The 23,995-nt window shown below is 42.5% G+C and overlaps 2 protein-coding genes across 2 annotated transcripts; one reads left to right on the top strand and one right to left on the bottom strand.

Annotated features, from left to right (window-relative positions):
• Window positions 1-313: 313 nt before the first annotated feature.
• MONOS_331 (uncharacterized protein) lies at window positions 314-7,223 on the top strand (the record flags this gene model as incomplete). Its single annotated transcript, XM_067873301.1, has 1 exon — window positions 314-7,223. The coding sequence occupies one exon, from the start codon at window positions 314-316 to the stop codon at window positions 6,758-6,760; it is 6,447 nt and encodes a 2,148-aa protein (XP_067724352.1). The 3' UTR covers window positions 6,761-7,223.
• On the bottom strand, window positions 7,217-23,841 carry MONOS_332 (uncharacterized protein; the record flags this gene model as incomplete). The annotated part of the gene is made up of 3 exons (XM_067873311.1): window positions 7,217-14,956; window positions 15,078-23,361; window positions 23,611-23,841. 3 exons carry the CDS (start codon window positions 23,839-23,841, stop codon window positions 7,329-7,331), a joined length of 16,143 nt encoding a protein of 5,380 aa, XP_067724351.1. The 3' UTR covers window positions 7,217-7,328.
• Window positions 23,842-23,995: the final 154 nt, after the last annotated feature.

The raw sequence follows: 23,995 nt of genomic DNA, 5'->3' as shown, positions 1-23,995 counted from the left end.
TTGTTGCAGAGGAACGGGAGCACAATCCATCGGAGGAGCATTTGCTCATATTACAAATAATTTTGCTTTGATTCTTTGCTGTTCTTTTGAAAATTGTTCAGCAGCTTATGGAGGAAGTGTTGCATGGCATCTTGGAGGAAGTGGATCAATTTACAACTCTGTGTTCAAAGACAATAAAGCATTATTCAGTCATGCTGGAACAGTTTTTCTACAAGAGCCAAGGAGTATTTTTGTGATGTCAAACTGTTATTTATATGATGGAGATGCTCCAATGGGAGCAGGTGGCTTTGACGCTTCCGAAAATATCTTTAATATGAACGTCAAAATACAGTTTTGCTTGTTTGAAAACAATACAGTGCAGAAAACGACGCATGCCGCAGATATTTTCATTGGAACGGGATTTAGCTTGGATAATTACACAATTCAAATATTGCAAAGTTTTTCGCTTTCAACTGCCCAAAGAAAAGTTGTACAATGCGTCGAATATTCTCCGCTGTGCGGAGATAGAGGAATTGCATATAATTCTTATCTACCAACTGCTCAGCCTGAAATACACATCAGCTATTCTGGAAGCAATGTGAACACTTGTGGGGGAACAGGCTCGGAATGCAAAACGGTGGAATATGGAGTGACAAGATGGAATTCATATTTGGGGCAAAATGTTTTGATGTCGAGTGAAGAATTCAAAGAAGATATGATTGATATCGACTGGAGAAATATCGTTCTCAGCGGAGCAGAGAACAACTCAACTGCAATAAAGTGCAACGAAGCCTCGTCAAATGACTGCTTGATCTCCATTGGCAATGGTTCACTGAATGCAAAGAGGATTCAATTTGTTTGTGTGTCCAACCGATCTGCAATTGCAGTCGGCTCCTCTGGGTTGCTTGAGCTGGAGCTGTGCAGTTTTGCGAAAAGCTCCCAATCGACTCTGCCATCAACAAAATCCTTGATTCAGGTTGAAGAAGGTTCGTTAACGATGAAATTTGTGAATGTCTCTGGATTTGGATTTTCGCAAGGCTGTGCAATTGCTTTGTCGGATTGCAAATCTGTCTCTCTTTCGAATGCTTCTTTTTTGAATGTTGAGAGCGAGCAGAACGGAGGATGCCTGAATGCAGTGTGGAGCGAAGGGTTTGAGGATAGCTGTGATTCTTCAATAAACAAATGCACTTTTGAGCATTGCATTGTTTCTGGTGATGGAAATGGAGGTGGGGCGCTGTTCATCTCGTTACCAAACACATGTTCAACAACAATTTCTCGATGTTCCTTCGAAGAGTGCGAGGCGCCTTTCGATTCGCAGGAGGGATTTGGGGGAGGGATCTTTCTGAATCTTGAGAACTCAGATTCAGCATTTGCCATGACAGATCCTTCTTTTACGTCAGAAAAGCCAAACAAAGCGAAGCATGGAAACGATTTGTTTGTTCGATCGCCAGACCTCCGAGAATCGATAACAAATGAAACTCTTCCTTTTGCTTATGCACTGGGTCATAGCTGCTTTGATGATTTGCGTGGGTTCAATGGAAATGATCACGAGCATTCGATTCCGTTGGTTCTGTTTCTGGAGGATGTTGAAAGCACAATCCATGCAGGAAGCAACGATGGAGCCGATACTGTGGTGTGTGGGTTCTCGGATTATCCGTGCAAATCGGTTGATTATTGTGTGAAAAGACTGGTAGAATTGGATGTGAAGACAATTGCTGTTATTGACTCAGCAACAATCAAAAACGAAATGAATCTGCACAATTTTATCTTGAGATCATCAGATGATTTGCGAGCTGGAGTAACCTGTATCAAGTCGCTGAATGCTTTGAGCGGAAAAGTGATTTCAGCCACGGGGAATGTATCTATCGAATCAATCCACTTTTTGCTACCATCTTCGTTTGATGCTGAGATAGAAACGTTGATATTCTTTGCTTCTGAGAGCAACCTGTCGTTGACAAAGTGCGCATTTGGGGTGCAAATGGGAGAGCCCAGCCAGATAAGTTACTGGATGTTTCAGATCTGTGGAGGGATACTCAATATTGATGACTGCCAGATTGATTTAGGCTGCCTCTGTCAAGCACCTATTGCAGTTAGCGAGAATGGCATCGCAGCTCCGACGGTTATCTCGCTGAAAGTGAAAGAAATTATCCTTGGTGATTATCCTCTGATTCATGTGATACCATCATCACCATTCAAACTGTTGAATGATGGTGCGACGAGTGATGAGGTTATTTCTCTTTCACAATGCTCTTTTGAAGGGATCACCAACGGCGATGCAAACAGCGCTGTGCTAATTTCATCCTCAATTTCAAGCCATGTTGAGTGTTTGCATTGGAATGTCACGAATGCCAAAGGCGCTCAGAGCATGGATGGAGGAGCAATGAAAATCGTCGTTGAAGCTCAAGGGCAATTTACGATGGAAAACGCTACATTCACAAACTGCTACGCTGAAAGTGAAGCAGGTGGAAAGGGAGGCGGCATCTATTTTGACTGTACGACTTCCAATGCGTTCTCCTTCCAGCAGATAGCCTTCAATCAATGCTCTGCAAAGTATGGGAAAAACATGTTCTTTCTTTCGTCAGACCTGAATGTTTCGATTACAAAACAGACATTAGCATTTGAAGTGAGTGAGACAGCAAGCAACACAAACTTGTTCGTTGGGAACGACAGCACGAAGACAAACTTCGATCTTTGCCGATTTCTGATTGGATTTGCATCTCAAGAAATCCATCTCAGCAAGAACAGCGGGTGGGATGTTCTCCGATGTGGGAGTGCAGAAGAGCCATGTTCAACAATGGAGTATGGGCAAAAACATTTTCGTGCTTTGGAAGATCCAGCACAATCAAGCATGAACACTTTTTTGATCGTCGATGAAGCTCAGGTGAACTGTGAGGTTGACATTTCAAACGTCACTATGACTTCGGTTGATGCCAAGTCTCGTTCTGTCTTGACTTTCGGAGCAGCCATTTCACCTCAAGCAGGAAAGGAAGAAGATAGCGATTCTGTGCTGACAAACGCAGGCACATGCTCCCTCATTTATATTGAGATCTGCTGCTGGGATGGATCTGAATGGAAGCAGACAAAACTCATAAGCACAACTGGCAGCTCCTTTGCAGCTCAAGGCTGCTCCTTCACCAGCGCTTCTGAGGCAGCCATTCCTTATTGTGTTGTTGCCTGCCTGTTTGGAACGTGCGAATTATCATTCTGCTCGTTCCAATCCATCAAAGCCGAAAGACACATTCTGATGGTATCACATGGAAGCAGCATTGACTTGACAAATGTTTCAATGAACAACATGGAACTGATGGGTAAAAGCATTGTTGCAGTGTTGGCTCAGGCTGAGTGGAAAGGCGAGTCTCAGAGATTGAATGAAGGCGGCAGTACAACGGTGCAACTGAAATGCTGCACGCTCCATTCGCTTCTCCAAAGTGCACCATCTGAGCCCTCCATCATCAGCTGCACTGGCAGCGAGCCTTGCAGCGTGTCTGTGCAAAACACATTGATCAAGAATTGCGGAAGCAGCCAAAGCGAGAAAGGGGGAGGAATGATTATGAAATTGAACGAAGGGGGATTTTTCGAGTGCCGTTTTTCGGCTGTCTCGGAGTGCTTCTGCTCGGAGACTGGAAGGGGAGGAGCAATATTTCTGGATTGCTCTTTGATCACAAGTGAAGGCTTGCTTCCTTTTCTGTTGGAAAACACAACTTTCATGAATAACAAGGCATTCAAGGGGAGAGACTTGTATGTGCGATGCACAAATATCAAATCTCAAATAAACATCGAGCTCTTCCAGCTCGATTTCAGACCTCCATTTGTCCGAGAATTTGCTATGTGGGGATGCACAGAACAGAATTATTATGATGAGCAAGATTTCTTGCTTTTTGTGGTTGTGTATCAGAGCGAGACGATATTTGCATCTTCTTCAGCGGACAATGCCTCTGACACGCGCCAGTGCGGTGGAATAAGCGAACCTTGCATTTCCTTGAATGTTGCTCTGCCCCACATCATTCCTTCAGCTTACAGCAATTTGCTCATCAACAAAAGCGCTAAGGTGACAGGGGAAGCAAGAGCTCGCGATGTGACGATCAAGTCGCTGGAGCAGGAAAGCGACAAAGGGGTGCTCCACCTGAACTGCTCCGTCGAGAGCAATACAGACAGTCTTGTTACGTGCTCGTCGAATGTGAAAATGGAATTTCTGAAGATTCTGTTTGGAAGTGCATTTTCTTCTTCGCATACCAGCTTAATATCGCTGACTGATGGCAACTTGTCTATTTCAGGGGCAGCATTTACTCAAGAAGATCCGACTGGAAACTCTGAAACGAAATTGAACTGCTCTATCATTCTCGTGGAGAATGGAAGACTATCAATCAACGGGTGCACTTTTGCTTCCCTTTGTCTCAGTTCTTCATGCGTGGCAGCAAGAGGCGGACAATATTGCTTGTTAATGGAACTGAACATTTCTGATATGAGTTGTGGAGAGTTATTTGATTTTCGCAATTTGGCAAGCCTGTCCATGCAGCAGTTGCTTGTTTCAAGCTGCATGTTTGATCGATCCGCTCTCATCCTTCTGAACTGCAAAGACTCTCAGCTCCAGAAGGTTCAAATCAAGAATGCAGAGAGCAAAACAAGCTTGATTGTGCTTTCCTCAGACGGTTCAGGAGGCCAATTAAACATCCAATGCAGCCACTTGAAATTCGACGATATACACGTTTTAAAGGAATCCTTGATTTCTGTTGAATGCGAAGAGGCAAATGTCGAAATGAATTTCTTGGCCATTTCCAACGCGATGCTTATGGAAGGATGTGCAGTGAGCGTGAAATCAAATGACTCAGAATTCAGATTGAAGCAGTCTTCATTTCAAAACATAACCAGAAATTCGTTTGGCCCGTGCTGTTTAGCTGCTTCTTCTTCGTCTTTGCCTTCGTCTTTATTGGTGGAATTGGAGAACTACACCAACCAAAAATGCATCTCGTCCTCGGAAAAGGGGAGAATTGCTACTTTGACAGATTTATCGGATGTTAACTTATCTTTGTGTGCATTTGATGGAACGACAGGCGCACAAGAGTTGAGTTCAAATGAAGAGTCATTAGAAGAGCTGTGTCAGTGGAATGGGTCAATTGTGGATGTTCAATCCAGCAATGTTGGGATGAAAGACACAACAATCAGCAACTCGAAGAACGGCGGGCTTTCATTGTCAGGAGGAAGTGTGGAGATTGAGAAAGGGGAATTCGAAAACAATAATCCGTCAATAGCGAATTATGAATCGATAAGAAGAAACATTCTGTGTGGAGACTCAGCAAAATTGAGGGTTGTGAGTTTGAAGGGAGGGGATGGAGCGAAAGACAACACCTCGCTATGGATATTGGAAGAAGGATGCACACTGGAAGGGATTGCAGGAGAAAGAGCATCTGCGTTTTTCATCCCGAAGGTGGAGAGTGTGTCATCGGAAAAGTCAGGGGAGAAGGTAAATCTCGTGTTCAGAGGATCAATTCTCCTTCCTTGTAACCTGTCGTTCAATACAGTTATTGCTATTGGAGATGAAGAGGTGGTTGAGAAAAATTTGTTTGATGAAAGCGGTTTCATATCAGAAGAAGAGGTGCATGGGTCTGTTCCTGTCAATACATTTGAAGGCGTTCCAAGTGAAGCAGAAGTGAGGGTGTGCATTTTATTTGGAAATGCTGATTCTCCATCGGCCACTGATTCATTTATTCTGAAAAACAAAACAGAATCAAAAATAAAAGGAGATGAAAGGATTGCTGAAGGAGGAAAAGAAGGAAAATCATTTTGGCCTATCATTGTGTTTATTCTTTCAATTATCCTTGTCATTTTCATTCTTTTATTTGTTGTGATTGTTGTGATTGTTGTGATTTTGCGAAAAAAATTAATGGAAACAGAAAAGAGGGTTGTAGAATTTAGTTTGAAAGAAGGAGAAACGATGGGAAGAGTCGAGGGGAGAAAAGAAAAGAGCGGAGGATGTGTTGAGATGAATGAGATGCCGTCGACATTGCTGGAAGGAATGACGAGCCAAATTCCACTTCTCATTGACAACGATGAAGATCTTCCAGAACCTCCGTCAGTGAACGATGAAATACTGAATGAAAATGATCTTCCAGATTTGGAATCTACATTGACATTTTCCGAGAATGATTCTGCTGCTGGGATGCAACAATCCCATTCGTTCAATGTTATATCAGCAAAGAAGCCATTTAGAGAGAAGGAGAAAAAGAACATCAAAACATTGCATTCAGCAATTCATTCTGTGCAAGGCAATTTCACACTTGGAACAAGAGCGATGAATGTTGTTGACGGGAAAGAAGTGGTTTTGGCAGTTGCAGAGCTGTTTGAGCATTTGATTTCTGTTGGAGACGAAAGGGTGGAAATGATGTCAAGGCAGCTGTGTCCGTATTCAATCTTTGTTGAGGAAGGGAACGAAAATGAAATATACCTATTGACAGATGAATTGGAGGATGAAAAGGAGAAGGAAGAAATGAAGCGATGGCAGGCGCCAGAAGAAGGAGATGAGGAAATAGAAAAGGCAATTGTTTTCACACTTGGACTGATTCTCCATGAAATGACAACAGGCGAAGTGCCATTGAGTGAATGCGATGCTGAAGAAGCGCAGGAGATGATGAGTGATGGAGTGCGACCGCTGACAGAGGGAATTGAAGGGGAAGATCTGATAGAACTGATGGAGGAAACGTGGGCAGATGAACCAAGGGGCAGGCCTTCTTTGGACGAAACAATAAAACTGTTGAAGGAAATAAATCAGAATGAAGATGACTGATAAAGTGCAGTGTTAAACAATCAACACATTCGTGTTTTCTATCAACAATTTGATTGTTAAAGAATTTATATATTTTGTAACATTATAAAATGTTTTTTAAACAAAATGTCAAAATAATTAATAATAATTTTCTTCTTTTTTTAACTTCATGAGTGTTGCTGGCGTATTTTTAAGTCATCTCTTTCTTTTGTATTTCTTCATTTAACTATTATTTTATTTTGTGTATTTCGATTTTTGAAAGTGGATAACGGAAAAATTGTGTTTCATTGGAATCTTTTTATTATGTGAATCTTATCTGTGTGATTATTCTTGTAGAAAGAGTGCTTTGTGCACAAGTTTTTATTTTTAACTTTTAATTCAGTATTTTTTATTGTTTTTCAAAATTTCTACAGTTCTAAGTTTTTTTCTAACTTTTCATTTCAATTCAAAAATGTTCAGAGTTAAAGAAAATAGATCAATATCAACTGCAATGTTGTTTGCAAACAAAAAAGAAAAATTTATTTTAAAGTCTTTTCAATCAGTTTCTGATTATAAAAATTATATTATTTAAATACTTTTGAATTAAATATCATGAATCATTCTGACAATATTGTTCTAACCTTGAAATAATGCATGAGGCAATTTTTTCTATAAATTCTATTTCTTGTTCAATATGTGAAATTAGTAAGCTGTCACTTGAAGATGGCACTGAATCACCAAAATGATTTGAGCTGATTCTATCAACAAATAATTGTTCACTCAAAGTATCATTTTTTAATTGAGTCGAATTCGCTCCATCATTGGTCGAACCCAAACCATAAAGAGATTCCTTGATGCATGTTACTTCCTTCAAAAATTCAACGTAAGATTGAGAAAAATCGCAAGAGAATGTTTCGATGAACTTTCTTATCTGGCTTTTAGCGAAATCATCTCCAAAGAACGTTGAAGGTATTTGAAGAGTGGCAAAAGATGCTATTATAACAATGGAGTGCGTAACATTTTGAAGTATCCTGCATATGTCCGAACGAAGGCTCTGAAGCGAAGCAAAAGAAAGATTTTCTGATGAAAGGGAATTCTGCAAATATGAAATGGAATTTGAAGTGGAAGATGTGGAGCTTGAGGAAGCATTCGCATCCTCAGACATATGAGATGATTGAAGCGATGAAAGTGGAAATGAGGACAATGTTGTTGAGCTTGATTCCTCTTGGCTTGCATGAGATGACGTATTTTGACCAATAAATGGTTTAGAAGAAAGAGAAATGCATTGAGCAGGAATATGAAAAGAAACTCTTGTTGAATCAGCTGATTTCTTTAAAAAGAGCATCTCTGGACTTAGAGTCAGCGATTCCGAATGACTGAAAGCAGCTGAAGTTGACTTTCTCGAAAAAGTTCGATGAAGAGATTTTGAAGTGCTGTAATGTGAAAGATTTGGAGATAAAGAGCGTTGTCTGATAGAAACCATTGCTAACGAAGTTGATGGAGGAGGCGTTCGCCTTCCTCCAAATAACAAAGATTTATTTCTTGATGAAAATTGTGCAGGACTGCAAACTGAAAGAACAGATGGAGAATGAAAGTCAGAAACACAATTTTTTTCAGCATCCTTTCGCTTCGCTTCTAAAACAATGCGATCTAAGACATTGCCATTAAAATCACCATTCTTCAAGTTGATCTTAATTCTCTTATAAATGCCTAGAATTGAGGATGGCATCAAAATACCTAGATTCGGATGAATATACCCGGGAAGTGCCTTCTTTGAATTAAGAGCGTCAAACCACCGTGCATTTGCAGACACATATGCTACAGTCTTTTCATTCCTTGAAACCATTGAAGAACTTCCACACGCTATGCTTCTGTTTGAAAGAGAAGGTTTCAAAAGAAATAGCGTAGATGGTGTGCGAATCGAAGAAATGGAGTTTAGTCTCTTCATTCCTCCGACAGACATAGGAGAACGAGCATCAAATGAAGGAGATTGTTCGGATCTGGCTGCATATGGAGTCACAAAAGTGCTTTTCGTGTTTGCAGACAAAGAAGAGACAGAGCGGAATAAAATTGATGCTAACGGTGCGGAGCTGCTTGATGCTGAAGAAGAAGAAGAAATGGAACAAAATATTGGATGTCTTCTTAGAGTTCTGAGTGATGTAGTGTTAAAGTCTATGAATGAGAGAATAAGGCATATCGGAATTGTGAATGGAGGGATTGTGGAAATGTGGGAAAAGCTTGTCAAAGGAAGGAAAAGAAGACATGGTATATCTGGAATATCTTTGAAAAACTGCTGTGTTTCTGAAAATGGTTGAACTCTCAGAGGTTTTGGTATATCTGAATGTAATGTTACCATTGAAGATAAAGAAGACGTTTCATCGTTTGATAAAGATTTCATTTCTTCATTGGAAGACTTTTCAGCAAATGTTTTCTTTTTCTTTCTTGCTAAATCTTCAGGAAGAATACGCTCTATTTTGTTGTGATGGAAATCATTTTCGATGGAAGATGGTGTCGAATCATTGATGATTAGTCGTCTCTTCGGCAAAGGTGGCTGCTCGAGTTTCATTGGACTGATTATTCGAAGGTAGCATATAATCTGTTCAATGATAGTTGTAATTAGAGAAATGATCGTTTCTCCGAAAGGCGATGAGAGCACCGTAGATGAAGCAGAATTAGAAGTAAATGAAGTTGTTGATGTACCAACAGATGCAATGGAGCCTGTTGCTTGAACATCTGATAACAGGCTAGATCCAGTTGATGATGAGCGGGAAGCCGATGAACCAAGTACAGATGAAAAGCCCAAAGATCGGAACAGCGAGCCTGTTGGCAGTGCATTGGATGAAAGAGAGTAAAAAGATGGAGCAGAAATGGTAGATACAACAACAGACTGCTGCTCTGGCATCTGCGAATGGAGCAAATGTGTCGATTGTGCAAATGGATCAAGTGATGAAGCCTTTTCTTGAGAAGTGACTGGCAGAAGTTCCTTGAGAACTGAAGTGGGTGTTGACAAATAGTGCATCAAAGAAGCAAACAGCTCGTTCAAAGCTAAAATGATTGAAGGGTGAAGAGGAAGAAGAGGCCGGGGAAAAGATTGAATTGATCGCATAGCTGATTTCTGGTGCGACGGAAGCGCCGTCAGACCGAAAATGAAGTCGGAGCCATCAAGTGCTGCTATGCGATTTAGAGTTAGTTTTGTATATGTTTTTTTCAATCGATTCTTTTTACTAGAAACCAAAGATTGAGCCGGGAATGTCGATGACAAATAACTAAGTGGACCAGATAGCTGCATTGGTTCTGACGATCTTTTCAACTTGCCATGAGAAATATTCGGTAGATCTTTTGAGTAATCGTTGATAAATTGCGTTTGAGAAATGTAATTCAACTTTTGCGAAGTCAATTGTGACGCCATTTCTGACAAAAATGCAGATGGATGCGTCCATGGATATGCTCTGTGTAAGGAAGCAAACATCGCTTCAGAAGTTCCTTCGTCTGATTGCCCTAGTTGCATCCAAACAGCTTCTATTCTCTTTGGTGAAGCTAAGTTCTGGATATCTTCGTGGAAGTATTTCATGGCTCTGAGTCTCCTTTCTTCTGCGATAAGATCTCCTTTTTGAAGAAACCTCGATTTATGAGTTCCATAGTTCAATGAGTCGTTACCATTGCTAACTTCACTCTCGTTTGATTCAGAAGAGTCATCTTCCTTTTCTTGTTCCTTCGGTGAATAATTGTAGTCGTCTTCAGCAAACATACTATTTCTGCTTCCTCCATTATTTCCAAGTGATTTTCTATCAATTCCACTTTGCGCTCGTTTCATAGTGTCTTCACCGCATTTCTTAGAAAGTTGTGCAATGGCTATGACAAGAGAAATTACCAGCCTTGCTTCAATCAGTCCATCAATCGTAAAATGGTTATATGGATAAGTCTTTCTGACGATAGAGGGAAGTATCAGCAGCAGCCGCTCATTCACAAATCTTGTTATTTCATTCAGAACAGATATGAGTGGTGGGAGTTCAGAGTCATTAGAATATGATGATCCATTTGAATGTGTCCCAATTGCAATGGAGGCTTTGACTCCTTTCAGTCCAAGTTTAGTATCAATTGCTCTCATTCCGTAGCAATTTTTGCCCTTCAATTTAAAATTTATTGCTGATTCAACGCTCTTCCAATTGTGCTGAATAAGCAAAGCATGTATGAAAGCAGTGATAACACTCAGAATCAAGCACCAAATTCTGTGTTGAGTGTTTATTTCTCCGTTTGGAAGGTATGGTATCGTCGGCGTATTAAAAGGTTGAGTCAGAAACTCTTCTTCGGATTGAGCGGAGTCAAAGGCACGAAGATTCGTCGTTGGGTATGTCGTTCGCCGAGACTGTTGGGCAAATTCTTCTCTGAAATAAGCTGGCGTCATCTGAGATAAGTCACTCTCTTCATCTCCGTATGCAGCCAGCCTGCTTTTGTCCCAAGTTTTGTGTTCTTCCTTGATTGTACCAAGCAGATTATCTGCAATCGCTTTCAGTTTGTTGATAAGACCTGCATTGAAAAAGAAAGAAGCCAGAAAAGGCTGGGCAACGAGAAGAGATTGGATAAGATCCAAATTCAATTGCACAAAGCGAAAATTAAATTGAGATGCGGGAGAAAAAGTAGAATAAGATTTAATGAAAGCAGAATTCATCTGCAAGAAAGGAGTTTCTTGTGCAGACGCAGAATTTGTAGAAGACGGATATAAAGATAATTTCTGATTAAAGTTGGAAGTTTCTTCAGAATTTGCTGGAATGTCATATGGAATTCTGAGAAAAGAAAGTGGCTTGATATTCGATATGGGAATATTCAAACCAGATAAGATCTGAGAAAGCGTGCTTGGCTCGTCCAATCGAAGACAATGAATAATTCCTTTGAAGCTAAGCGGCGTGATGATCTGCCTATAGTTGATTGGACAATTCTCCTCGTTTGCACATGAAACTATATCTGAGTTTTCACTATCCGCGGTTAATGAACTTCTTTTTGGCGTTTCTTGTAACCGTTTTAATTCATTTTCATAAGCATTATCCGCCGTTTTTGAAAACAAGTTAAGTGTGTTCGTGGCCGAAGGAATGGACGAGCCCATACGGTTATCAAATTTTATAGCAGACGGATTTGCATAACCACCTGATCCATTGGCGTATGGAGTGCCATCCGGAGCTTTGAGCATTGAATCGTTCCAGTCTTCCTCGTCAATGGGCTGTTTCTCCTTTCCTTGTGGAATGTCGGGGATGATGGTGCATCGCCTGAAAAGAATGCGTTGAATCAGACAGACAATCAGAGTGTATGCGATCATCTTCAAACCTGGCCGCAGAGGTGCCATTGGCGTGTTGTAGTTTAATAGCGCAATGCAACCTCTTGTAACGTTAAAGGCAACGCGCTGAATAAAGCGAGAGTAATGATACAATGTTGGGAAAATGGGGAAATGTCTGGAAACAAGATAAGAAGTTAATGATTGTGAAGATAAAACAAGTTGAGAAGGCTGATTTATGAGTTTATCACTCATTTCCTTGTCTGTCAGAAATGATGACTGAGAATATTTATTCATTAATGATTCATCCAAGCGGTGATTCTCCGATGTAAATGCAGTGAAAAACATCCTTTGCATCAAAACATCCTCTTCGATTGATGGTAGTTTCGAAACACTTTCATCATTGCGATCATCCAACACAGAAAAATCATTCTCTGAAGAAACGAGCAGATTGTAAATGCTATCCGAAAATTGATTTCCGCATTCGCATTCATTTTGATTAGAGTTTCCAAAGTGACCACTTGTTTTTTTGTTGTTCACGCCTTCGTTCTCTTCTGTATGCGTGTTGAAGTTAATCGTCGAAGAGTGATAACTGTTCATCAGATGAGGAGATTGATTGGCCAAGTTAATAGGTTCCGAGCTTTTTGTAAGCGGAACAGGTGCAAATGTGGGAAATGAATGGGGAGTTGTTGGATCAGCAATAATATTCACAGAAAATGAGATGTGAGGCCTGCGGGCAGCTGGCTTTGGAGAAGCGATGGAAGAAGTGACAGAAGATAAGTGTGTTTGGAGGATGGAGGCTGAAGATGAAGTAGAAGTTTCACTCATCATCTGATTCATCGGAGATATCAATCGTCCTTCATCGAAATCTGCAAAGCTAGTCGGCTGTAAGAACTGAGCAAAAGATGCATCAGAAGCCGCGTTAATGACTGGAGATGCAAAATTATCTTGATATTTTTCATACGAATGCATATCCACATTTTTGCATGATTTAGATAGAGCAGAGTCGAACGAGGTACTCTGAACGTTTTCAACAGAATTTGCAGTGTTTTGAGTAAAACCTTGCTGCTCGTCCATTTTCATCAGCGGTACAACTGAAGGAATTGCAGGGAGTAGATGGACAAGTGAAGTCATTGCTGACACGATTGCGGACAGATGGCGAGATTTCAATGGAAACAGACACCTCAAACATGCAGCAAAACATTTGGCAAGCTGAGTGAAAAGGCAGACAGCAAAAGAGAGTGGAAGTCCAGCAACTGACGGCTTCGGGAAAGAAGCTGGGCGGGAAAGGGAATACGGAGCAAATGTCAGCCTGCTGAAGTATGGAAGAGACAGAAGAGAGTCGAAAGCAGCAGCAGACGAAGAATTGATTTGCGAATTAGTCGGTGTTGCGGATATTTGATTCGATGAATCTTGTTTTGAGGAAGAGTAGATGTTGAGTGAAGGAGGCACAGATGAAGCAGAAAGGAGACGGATGGAAAGCGCGTGGTGGACTGGAGATGAATAAGAAGTTTGTTTGAGGAAAACAAACGAGCTATCGCTCTGAAAAGGGGAAGGAAGTGGTATGTTGCTTGGCAGAAACAACGGAACAGATTCATTGACAATCTTGACTGATCGATTGGTTCTTTCCATTTGGCTGATTTCCAACGATTTGCCTTGTTGTGATTCAGTCTGTGAGCCAACACTTGTTCTGTTTATTTGTTGATCCAACTGCATCTGCAGAGGTAATATGCATCTTTGTCTTGCTGAATTATTTGAATACGCTTTCTCGCTCACAATTTCATCAACAGGAACATATTCCGATTCAACACTAAAACGAAGGAAGTAGTGCGTTGCATTCATTGGCTTTGGGCATTCTTCGCATAAACTGACTAAAAATGCGAAGAGCGATAAAAGCGACGAAAGCACATCAAACTGCGCCAGTCTTCCAACATCGTCAACCATCAGGAGCTCGTTCATAAGCTCAGTCACTTTTTGCTTGGCAGCTTCCTTTTGCTCCACAACCGCTCGGAGAAAATGCGAAGAGAAAGGAATTTGTGTTGACTTGCCTTTCCCGCTTCTTGAAAAAGTGTATGAATCTGACGAGGCCGGCGCTATTTTTTCTGCTCTTTCTGAGGCTTTTAACAAGAACACAGCTTCGGCAACACTTTGTTCAGCAAGTCGCTCTTCGAACGAAAACACAGAAGTGCCTTTGCTGCTATGTTTGTTGGAGTTCATTTGAGAACCAGAAATGTTCTTGGAGTTATCAGAATTATTCCTGAAATTCAATTCTTTCAAAGCTCTGTCAGCAGATCTGAATCTGTTTCCCTCTGAAAACATTTTTGCTGCGTCGGTGCTATGCGAAAGGTTCGCAAAAATGTGTGTGATCCTTCCCAAAATGATGGCACACAGCAAATGCACAGTTGTTGAAGGAATAAGTTCAAAGGGAGCAAAGTCTGATTGTCTGGAATTAGAAGCAGAAGCTGTTGCAGCAGAAGAAGAAAATTGTTGAATTAATGAGAGAGGTTTGAACACTTCGAGTGGAGTGCCCTCAGCTAAAGAACGAAAGACAGCTCTAAGAAGAGGAGAAGGACAAACAACTCTTTGAGAAGGCGAAGGGGAATTTGAATTGGAAGAAGAAGAAGAAGAAGAAGAAGAAGGGTTGTCATCCTGCATTGTATAACTTTGTGAAGAAGATAAGCCAAACGTATCAGGACCGATTGTTGAAGCAGCAGAAGATTGACTATCGCTCCCCTGTTTCGCTTTTCCATCCCTTTCGCTTTCGCTTTCATTTTCATTCGAGTCGCGCTTCCATATCGGCTGCACCGGAATCATCGATCTGCACAGCGCTGCAGTCGACACAAATCGTTTCCACGAAGCCAAAGTACGGATTCGCGAATTACGGCGGAATGATGAAGCATTCGAAAGGCGCATCAAATACGGAATGAAGCGAACGGGGAAAGTGCTCACGTTGAGCAGTTCATTGGAAACTTCTAAAATTTGTTTAAAGGAAATAATATTATTATGAATAACAATAATAATCAATTTTTTTAAAAAAGAATAAAGAAAATTATTTATTAAAAACAATTAAATAATAACTAAATGAATTCAAACCAGAATTTTCAAAGCATCCCATCATCAGAGCCTTTTCGAAATAACTTGCGTGGAATTCAAACATTGTATCGCCAGAATACAGCGAGCGTTCAGGCGTTGAGTGTGCACAGTGATATGAATCCAGATCGATTCCATTCATTCTGCAAACAATCGACAGAAGCGAACGGAATGATGGCTCGGCGGAGATCGATTCTGTCACGGATTCCGTCAGTTCTGTCAGATACTCAGGCGAAAGAAGCGGGCCAACCACATTTTTCATCCGCTGCTCAGCGTCGCGAAGCAGTTTGAACGCCTTGTTGATGTACACTTCAGAGAGAAGTTTGTCAGACGGCTTCGTTGCCGAAGACGCAGTCGCTTTTTGGTTGTTTTCCATCGCCTTTTCGCCTTCAAGCAGCACGCGAAGAATTGACTGCTGTGCCTCTCTTGAAATCAGCGAGAGTTCAATTGTTATCAGATCAAACGCCACACTCCGCGCTGTTTCGAGTGCAGAAAGATGGCACGTCGCTCTCAGCATCCGCTTCATTGCAGTTGCTGTTCTTTTTGGCGAGAGCGAGGCAAACGCGGTGGGACTGTGACGAGCAGAAGATGAAGACGAAGAGCCAGCGAGAAACATCGCATTCTGGTTTTGATCATTTAACTTCTGCACTGAAGATATTGCTGCCTCCGTATAAAATCCATTTGTCTCGTCACACGCATCGTCGATGTTCTCCTCGTTGTTGCTGTAGACAGAAGACGATGAAGAAAGCGTTGGTGTCCAAAGTGGCTGGCTTTGTATCGATGTATTGTTAAAAGGTGAGGAGATGAGAGTTGGCATAACTTGAGGCTTCGGGCTTTTTGAGGTCGATGGAGTGCTCTCGTATGCAAATGAGAAAGAACGACTTTTTCTTTTCAGCTCTTCTTCCAATGTTCTATCAAATATATGTGAAGCATCTTCTGGTAGATGAGTATTTCCATTGTTTTGTCTCGTTTTTGTTCCTGTTTTATTTGCTAAATCTTTATTTAATCTGCTTTCTTCACACATAATACCATCGCTTGAGTCATCTTCTTCAAAGTCGATGTCAAATCCATTAGAGGAAGAAGATGATGATTCAGAAGCATCGCCAAGTTCATCCTCATCTTCACTCATACCATTCCCATTGTTTTCTCTGCTTGTTGTTCTGGTTTTCTTGCGTTGTGCCTCTCTGATTTCCTTCCTCATTCTTCTCATCTCCCTCAGGTGTCTGTCTTCTGCAAGCCCCTTTGTTTGCTCCGCATCCATCGTTTCTGTTCTATCGATCTCTTCAATTTTTTTCTCTTCTTCTCTTTGGGATGTTACAAGTCGCTGTAGGACTTCACTATCAATATTCAGATCACCGTTTCTTGTTATCTGATTCGACGTTGAAATAGAATTGGAACCGTTGCTACCTCTAAGCAACGCGCTTATTATGGAAAAATCTCCCTTTTCCCCGAAATCCCATTTCTTCAGCAAATTTCGCAAAGTTCGAAACAAAATTGAGTCTTCTGAATTTTCATTTGCATCAATACAATCTTCGGTATTCCCATTTTTGCTGGCATTTCTTTGCTGAGCGCAGCGTTGTGTGTCATTTGATGCATACGCACTGAGAAGGCATGACGGTGTAAGCACAGGCTGCCACTTCAACTTTTGTTTTCTCATCATCCTCAGTTCATCTATGATATTATTGTTGCTTTCAGTTTTTAATTTTCCTTCGCCTTCAACTGGTACCTTCTCTTCTGAACTCTCTTTATCTTTTCCTTTCCATGCCCATTTCCCTTCTCTTCGTCCGCTCATCATCATCAGCTTCTTTCCAACTCCTTCTGCAATCCTCTGAACAGCTTTCCAAAAGCCTTCATGTTCAGCCAGTGCATCAACTGCTGCACTAAACACATCGCATTTCCCCCACAACTTTCGGAGCAAAAGCATCGTTCCAGCAAGTAGCGCAGGCCTTTCGTCAGCCGTTTCTTCTAAATGATCGCAGAGAAGTGACAAAGAAAAGCCCAAAAATGAATTCTCTGATAAAACGTTAGCAGTGTTTGCTGCATAATTTGTGGTGTTATTTTCAGAAAGATTTCCGCCATTTCTATTTTTGTCGTCGTATTGAAGCACGTTCTCCACAAACAGCTTCGCCAGCAACGGCTGATAGTCGATTGCAGCTGATATAAACTCCACCACAGCAGCAGAAACTGAGTGTGGAGTGTTTGGATCGGAGAATCTCAGAACAATCGCGTCTTTCAGAAGCATCGCGTGCTTTTCGCTGCCAAAAAAGCGGATCAGCGGAGGCAACTGAGGGAATCGTATACTCATGCGGCACAGATGAGTAAGTATTCTTGTTGAGACAGTAGAAATCTTGTTGTTGGACTGGTAGGCAATATATGATGCTATCACAAGCAGCCATTCGCAAGACTCTTGTTTGTGTGTTTGCCCTGAATGTGCTAAATAGCTTTCTGAAGATGATGCAGATGCATCATTTGGATTTCTTGTTTCAAGTAGCTCCTTCAGAAGTTTACTGGCTGCTGTTTCTTTGTGTTCAGTCTGTTTTGTGATCATACAGTCATTTTGTGCAGGCACATCAACAAGAAAAGTGAGAATGAGCCTTTCAAATTGTGATAAATCTCTCAATGCAGAAGCCGAAGTGGACGAATTTGCTTGCTTTCCTTTCGCACTTCCGTTTGCTGATGAAGCTGCTGTTCCGATATTTGCTGCATTCGATCCGGAGCCAATTCCGTTCATCATCTCGCTGACTTTCGCCTCCTGCTCCTTCACAGCCGACTCGCTTGGTCGCGAGCTCTCCTTTTCCCTCCAGTCAAACTCGAGTGAAATCAGCACAATCTCCACAACCTCCAAGCAGGCTGTAACCGTCTCTTCCAGCACAGCCGCGATGTTCTGCTGGCCAGATGCCGAAAGCTGCTCTGCGACGCTCATCGAAAGGCCGCCTGATGCCGTCAGCGCGAGTAGCGTCTTCTGCAGCACAGGGTCAGTTTTGAGGGAGACAAGAAGCTCAGCACGCGATTGGTGGAGAGGATTGGGGGATGAATGGAAACTCTGCAAATGAGCATTTTTTGATTGTTGTTGCAGAAAAGATGTTTGTGCTGCTCTTGTTCGAGTATTTTGATTTAAGTCGATGTTTTTCGTTAAGGCTGCAATCGCCACATTCTCCATGGAAGTTGTCTCGCGCGATGGAAAGAGTTGTTTTTCCTTTTCGTCAGCTGTTATTCTATCTTCAACAGAAGCCAACAACATGTCTTCAACTCCATCATCATATTCTCCGAAGTCATCTGATTCGCGCAGTCTTCCTGTCTGAAGTTGAGCACCTTCAGCCTTCGCTTTTGCATTTCTTGCTGCTTCCAGCTTTATTCTTTTGATTCTCCTCTTTCTGTTTGAGATTGCAACTTCAATCGGAAGCGACTGGAGCACAAGGCGGAGCATGTCGGCGCATCGGAGCATCAAAAGCAGCTCCGTTTCTTTGCTGTGGTGAATCCACACATTCGGAATCATCACAAACACATCGCGGCGTACAATAGAATTGATCTCAGAAAGGAGGACAGAAGGGTTGCTCAAAGGAAAGCTAGCGAGGAGTGAGTCTACAGATAGCTGTGAATTAAAAGATGAAATAGACAAAAGATCTAATGGCAAGGACGATGATGCTGAAGTAGATGATGGAGTGTGTGAATAAAGCTGCTGAGGTTCCTCTTGTTTCAAAGGAACTGGAATTGAAGAAGAAGAAGAAGAAGAAGTGAATGCACTTGTTGCTGATGTATTTGGTGCTGTTGAGGCTTCTTTGATAATTGAATAAAGAGAAAGCGCAGGCAGCTTGATGCATCTTGCAGAAGAGGCAACAACACGGCACAGCCTCAACAAAGCCAGCAGCGTCTGATAAGACCCCATTTTGGATTCGGTTGAAGTTACGATGCTCATTGCATCATGAATAACAGTATTGAGCTCAACGTTACGTGCAGAGAACAGTGAGACAAACGTTTCCTTCATTCGATTGATCTCAATGGAAATTCTGTCTGCAACGTTCGTTTTAATTGTGGCAGATCGCAAATTGAAGCGTTCTGCGTATGTAGAGGTGCTTGTAACGCTTTTTGAATCTTCTTCCATCTCTTCGCTTTTTCTTCGCTCAATCGAATACACCCCACTTTCAGGCAGAGCAGTACCATTTCCTGTCACAAATTGGCTAGGGCAGCAGGACGAGCGGCAAAAGGGTAGCCAGCAAGGAACGAGGAGAATGAGAGTGCGAAGTGCGAGAGAAGACAGTGCCAGAAGCTGTTTGCGCTCAGATTCGGAGGAAGAAGAGATAACAGACGATGAAGTGAGCTGGGATGATATGGAGTGAATGAGTAAGATGCACACATTTGCCACAGAAACAGGGCGGGACAGCGTTTGAAGGGTGTTGTGTGTTTGCGAAGTGATGGAAGATGATGCTGAAGAAGGCGAGGATGCAGACGTGACTGTGGAAGAAAATGATGATGTCAATGAAAATTGAAGTGATGACTGATTGGATGAATGAATTGAGCTATCGAAGATAGAAGAAGCATTTGAAGTGTTTAGAGAAGAAGAAGAATCATTTGATATGGAAGCATATGCAGAAGAAAGCTGTTGGTCAATCACTTTGTGAATCGGAGGATGAGCACGGATAAGCGAGTGGATGAGGAGAAGAGAAGCATGTGTTGTGGAAAGCGAAGAAGTTGGTTGTTTAGCTATGATCTTTTGCCATGAAGAGCAAGATTCAGCCATTTGCATTGGTGGATTTAGAATATCAGCTGGCGATTGGGCGGCAGAAAGCGCAAAGAAAGGGCGGAGAAGGAAAGGCCAACCAGAATAAGGTGACTGCGGAAAGAACTGCACAACAAGACCCATTGCGTTCAGGAAGTGTAAAGGAAGAGGCAAAGTGAAGGAAAGCGGAGTTGGGTCTTCGGCTGCCTGTGCCAGCGGGGCGTATCCGATGATCTGTCCTTCGTATCCCGAGGGGATGATCAGATGCCTCGCAGCTGGGAATTCTTCGTGCAGTCTGATAAAAGGTACATGTTGGGCATTCAGCAGTGCCTCTTCAAGCAGCGCAGCTTTCTCTTGTAGCGCCTCTAGCTCTGCCTGTGCATACCCTCCGAAGTCGTCGTTCTTCAGTTCCTCAGCTGGCCATCCTGCCGTCCTGCCCAGCATGCCTACCTGTTCTCCATCGTCCCATTTGAGCTCCTTCCCGTCTGCGTCCATCGACTTCCACCCGAAACTGGCTCTGCCGCGGAGCAGATAGGACACAGGCACCACAACAGCACATCCATCCATCCTGCCAATGAACTCACAAACACGCACAGCTGACTGTGCATCCTGCGAAAGCGAGGCGAGCAGCCGCGCTGCAGGCAGGCAGTCTGCGGGGAATGTAGCTGTCTCCTCCGACAGCAGTGACGCCAGAGACGGGCGGCTCAGCGCCATCTCGAAATAGAGCCCAGCCAGCGGCGGGTGGCGATGGGTCACCACAGAAAGAAGCGACGAAAGCGCAGTGGAAGACGGGATGCTGATGCGAGTGGCTTCGGAAAGATATGTCAGCAAAGATCCGAGGGTGGGTGGGGGTTGCGAAGAGGCGAGGAAAGAAGGGCCAGCGCTGGGAGAAGGCGAAGGAAGTGTTAGAGATGCATCGTGTTGCTGGATAATGCTGATGATGTCTTCTGGAATTTGTGACAGAATTGAAGGCAGAATCAGTTTTGAAGCGCGGAGCGTGGACGATACGACGCAAATCAGTTCCAACAACACGTTTTTGAACCCAAAGAGAACTTGCTTGTGTGTCGAAGACCTCCGAAACACTGAAGAATATCCTCCATATTTCGACAGATTTCCAAATTTTCCGCTTTTTGCTCTTTTCCTTCTTTTGTTTGATTCATCTTTCTCTCCTTTGCACACATCAAACAACAGAACAGCATCATCCCATTCGCTCGTATCTTCGCCCAATCCGCTGCCTTCCTTTCCGCTCAGCCTATCTCCCGCCAAACACCACTCGCTTTCGTTTTCTTCTGCCTCTTCGTCTTTCAGCCGCTCCAGCAAATACTCAAACGGCTTGCGCAGCAGCGAAGCGTTTATCAGCCAGTAAATCAGATCCACTGTTGACATCTGTGTCTTGTCACTAACCATTTCTTCTGTGTCGCTATCCGTCAGATCCAACTGCGACAAAGAAAGCGGTGGAAGAGAAGACAGCGGCGAAGATCTTTGCTGCCCATATAGCCTGCTCTCAAACTCCATCGGCGTGCCATCGCTGGAACCTGCTCCGCCTGCCCCAAATGCAGCTAACTGGACGCTGTTCGCTCTTTCGAGCCTGGCTCCGTTGCTTTCCAGCTCATTCTCTCCACAGGCATTTCCGCCTGCACTCGCATCATCCACACAGTCATCCAGAAGACCGCACTGAATGTGCTTCAGCAGCAAACAGCTCCAAGCGACGCAGCCAACCGATGCAACAACAGAAGAAGATGCACATGCAGCTGCATTCGCGTCGAGCCTGTCAAAACCGAAAGCAGCAGCTGACGGCGAAATGACTGATTGGGTGGAACCAAATGATGCAAATAAAGAGGAGGCAGAGGAAGAACCAGAAGAAGCTTCAGATGTTAAGGCGGAGGAGGATAAGGAAAAAGATGAAAGTGATTCCGAGCCAAAAGGCTGCAATGACGAAGACAGAGTGGAAGCTCCAGATTCTCCGAATGATTTGAATCCCAGTTCAAGTCCTGAGCCATATGCGCCATCAAAACTGGGGCTAGCCTTAATCCACTGAGCAAAGCAGTCTGAGATCAGCTTTCTGTGTTCGCTGCTGAGCACAAAGGAAAGCGTGCTCTGGTCATTCAAAGAGGAATTGAGTGTTTTGCCTTGGGGATTGCTGCTGTCATTGCTCCTGCACGAAAGATCTGATTGTGGTGCATTCAGAGCTTTCTTTCCTGAAAGCGTGCTCGCACGTGGCGAAGTGAGGGCTTTGAATGATTTGGTACGAGTGGATGGTAATGCATCCGGAGAATCTGCAGAAGAAGGGGAAAACGACTGAATAGCATTCGGTGAAAAATAGCTGCTCAGCGTCTGCGCAGACAGTGAGACGAGAGAAGGGATGCGACTGAGTCTAAGGCTGTACGCGCTCGCATTGCTGCTGTTGCTGTTAAGTGATGAAGTTCGCCGGCTCAGCGACGCAGCAGACGGAGGCAAAGACGACAAGCGGCGCGAAAGATGCGGCACGTCAGAAGAAGAGCCTGCAGATGCCAATGACTCCAGAGCTGATGGTGGAGGTGGTGCGAATGTCTTCTCTATGTTCATTGCGCACTCCAGCTTCATCGCTTCCACAAGCACAAGCGACGCACGCAATTGGATTGCTCGGACTGCAGTAGATATCTCTTTGGTGCTGAGTGAAGGCATCGCAGGAGCAGAATCAGATGACGATGGTGAATGTGCAGTTTCTGGAGCAGTGGACGGAGCTGAAAGCAGTGAAGTGAAAGAGAACTGTCCAAAGCTGTTTGTATTGGAAGAGATACCTTGCGTTTGTGAAGTGCTTGCATGTGTGGAAGAAGGCATGTAGTACCTCTCAATGAAAAGAGATAGTTTGTGGTGCAGCATTGAGGTCTTTCGGATCACGGTGGAGTAATCCTTTGCTCGCATTGCACACAAGTCTGTGTATGACACCAGGAACAGAGCATCGTACAAAAGGCTGATTTCTCGTAAAAGAGAGATACAAAAAGTATCGCGGTCAAAGGGCATCTCCAGAACCGATAAAAAATCAGCTGATGATCCAGCTGACGTACCTCCTAATGTTATCGTACTTGTTTTGGCTTTCTCTGGAATTGCTCCAAAAGTTCCTGTTGGCGAAAGATCTATGTCAAGAATGTAGTCTATACATGAGACAATCAGTCCAACAAATCCTGTCAATTGATGCGAATCCAAAGGATGAAGAAGATCAGATGGTCCAAATGATGTAAATTTCTTTAATTCTTCGATTGAAGATGTTGATAAATGTTTTGAATAAGCTGAGTCGTTTCCAAATGGAGTTGCAGTTGAATTCTTTGCAGGTGATTGAGGAGGAGAAAAAACAGAAAGTCCATCCAATGCTTCTCCGGAAGGTGGGATATTTACCTCCTCCTCTTTCTCTGGTGGAGTAAGAAGAATTGAAATTTGATTTAAATAGTCTCCAACTGTTTCTGAGAGTATGTCGTCAGTGTTATTTGCTTTCAAAATTAATGTTGTGAACAATTCCAAGAGGCTATGCCTCTCGTTCAAATAAAACAAAAAAAGTTGGTTGATAAATTCTTTCATATTATTTGGATCGATCTAAAGAAAATCAAATTCATTAACGGAATGTTAATCCTGTGAATTCGAAATAAATGACAGACTTCTCTTTTCCAGACTTCTTGAATGAAATGATGCAATAACTGAGCTGTTTTAATTTCATCGAGTCGCTGATTGTCCAAGTATCATTTGTTAAATTTTATTTTCCACAGAGAAATAAGGAAATATATTAAAAATAAAAATGTTCGTTTTATTTTTTTAATTACACAAATAAAAACACGATAAGCATACAAAATGCGAACTTATAGCGCATATAAGAGCTTGCTGTTCATCTGTTATCTGTATCTCTTGAGAATCAACAAAGCATATCCCAGATTTCAAATCTTGCTTCGATTTTTCGTTTGGCAACGAAAAATATGTACTGAGACTAGAGATTGCTTTATTCTTTTCTTCATCCAGATATCCAAAAATGTCATTTTCTTCTCCTTTTTGTACAGTGAAAAGAGTTTTGGCAAATGACATTTTAAGATAAAAGGTGGGTTGATCAAAAATCAATTTTTAAGTTTTTCGATATAATTCTCCAATGTTGCATTTTTATATGTTGTAGATTCATGAAAATTACAATCTTCTTTCTTTATTTCCAGTTTCCTTGTTGTTCAAACATCAATTTTTCAAT

Source organism: Monocercomonoides exilis (genome assembly GCF_001643675.1).
Source record: "Monocercomonoides exilis strain PA203 chromosome Unknown scaffold33-1116896, whole genome shotgun sequence".
Lineage (NCBI taxonomy): Eukaryota > Preaxostyla > Oxymonadida > Polymastigidae > Monocercomonoides > Monocercomonoides exilis.
The sequence above is the reverse complement of the archived record's forward strand: the minus strand, read 5'-3'. Positions and strand labels throughout refer to the sequence as shown.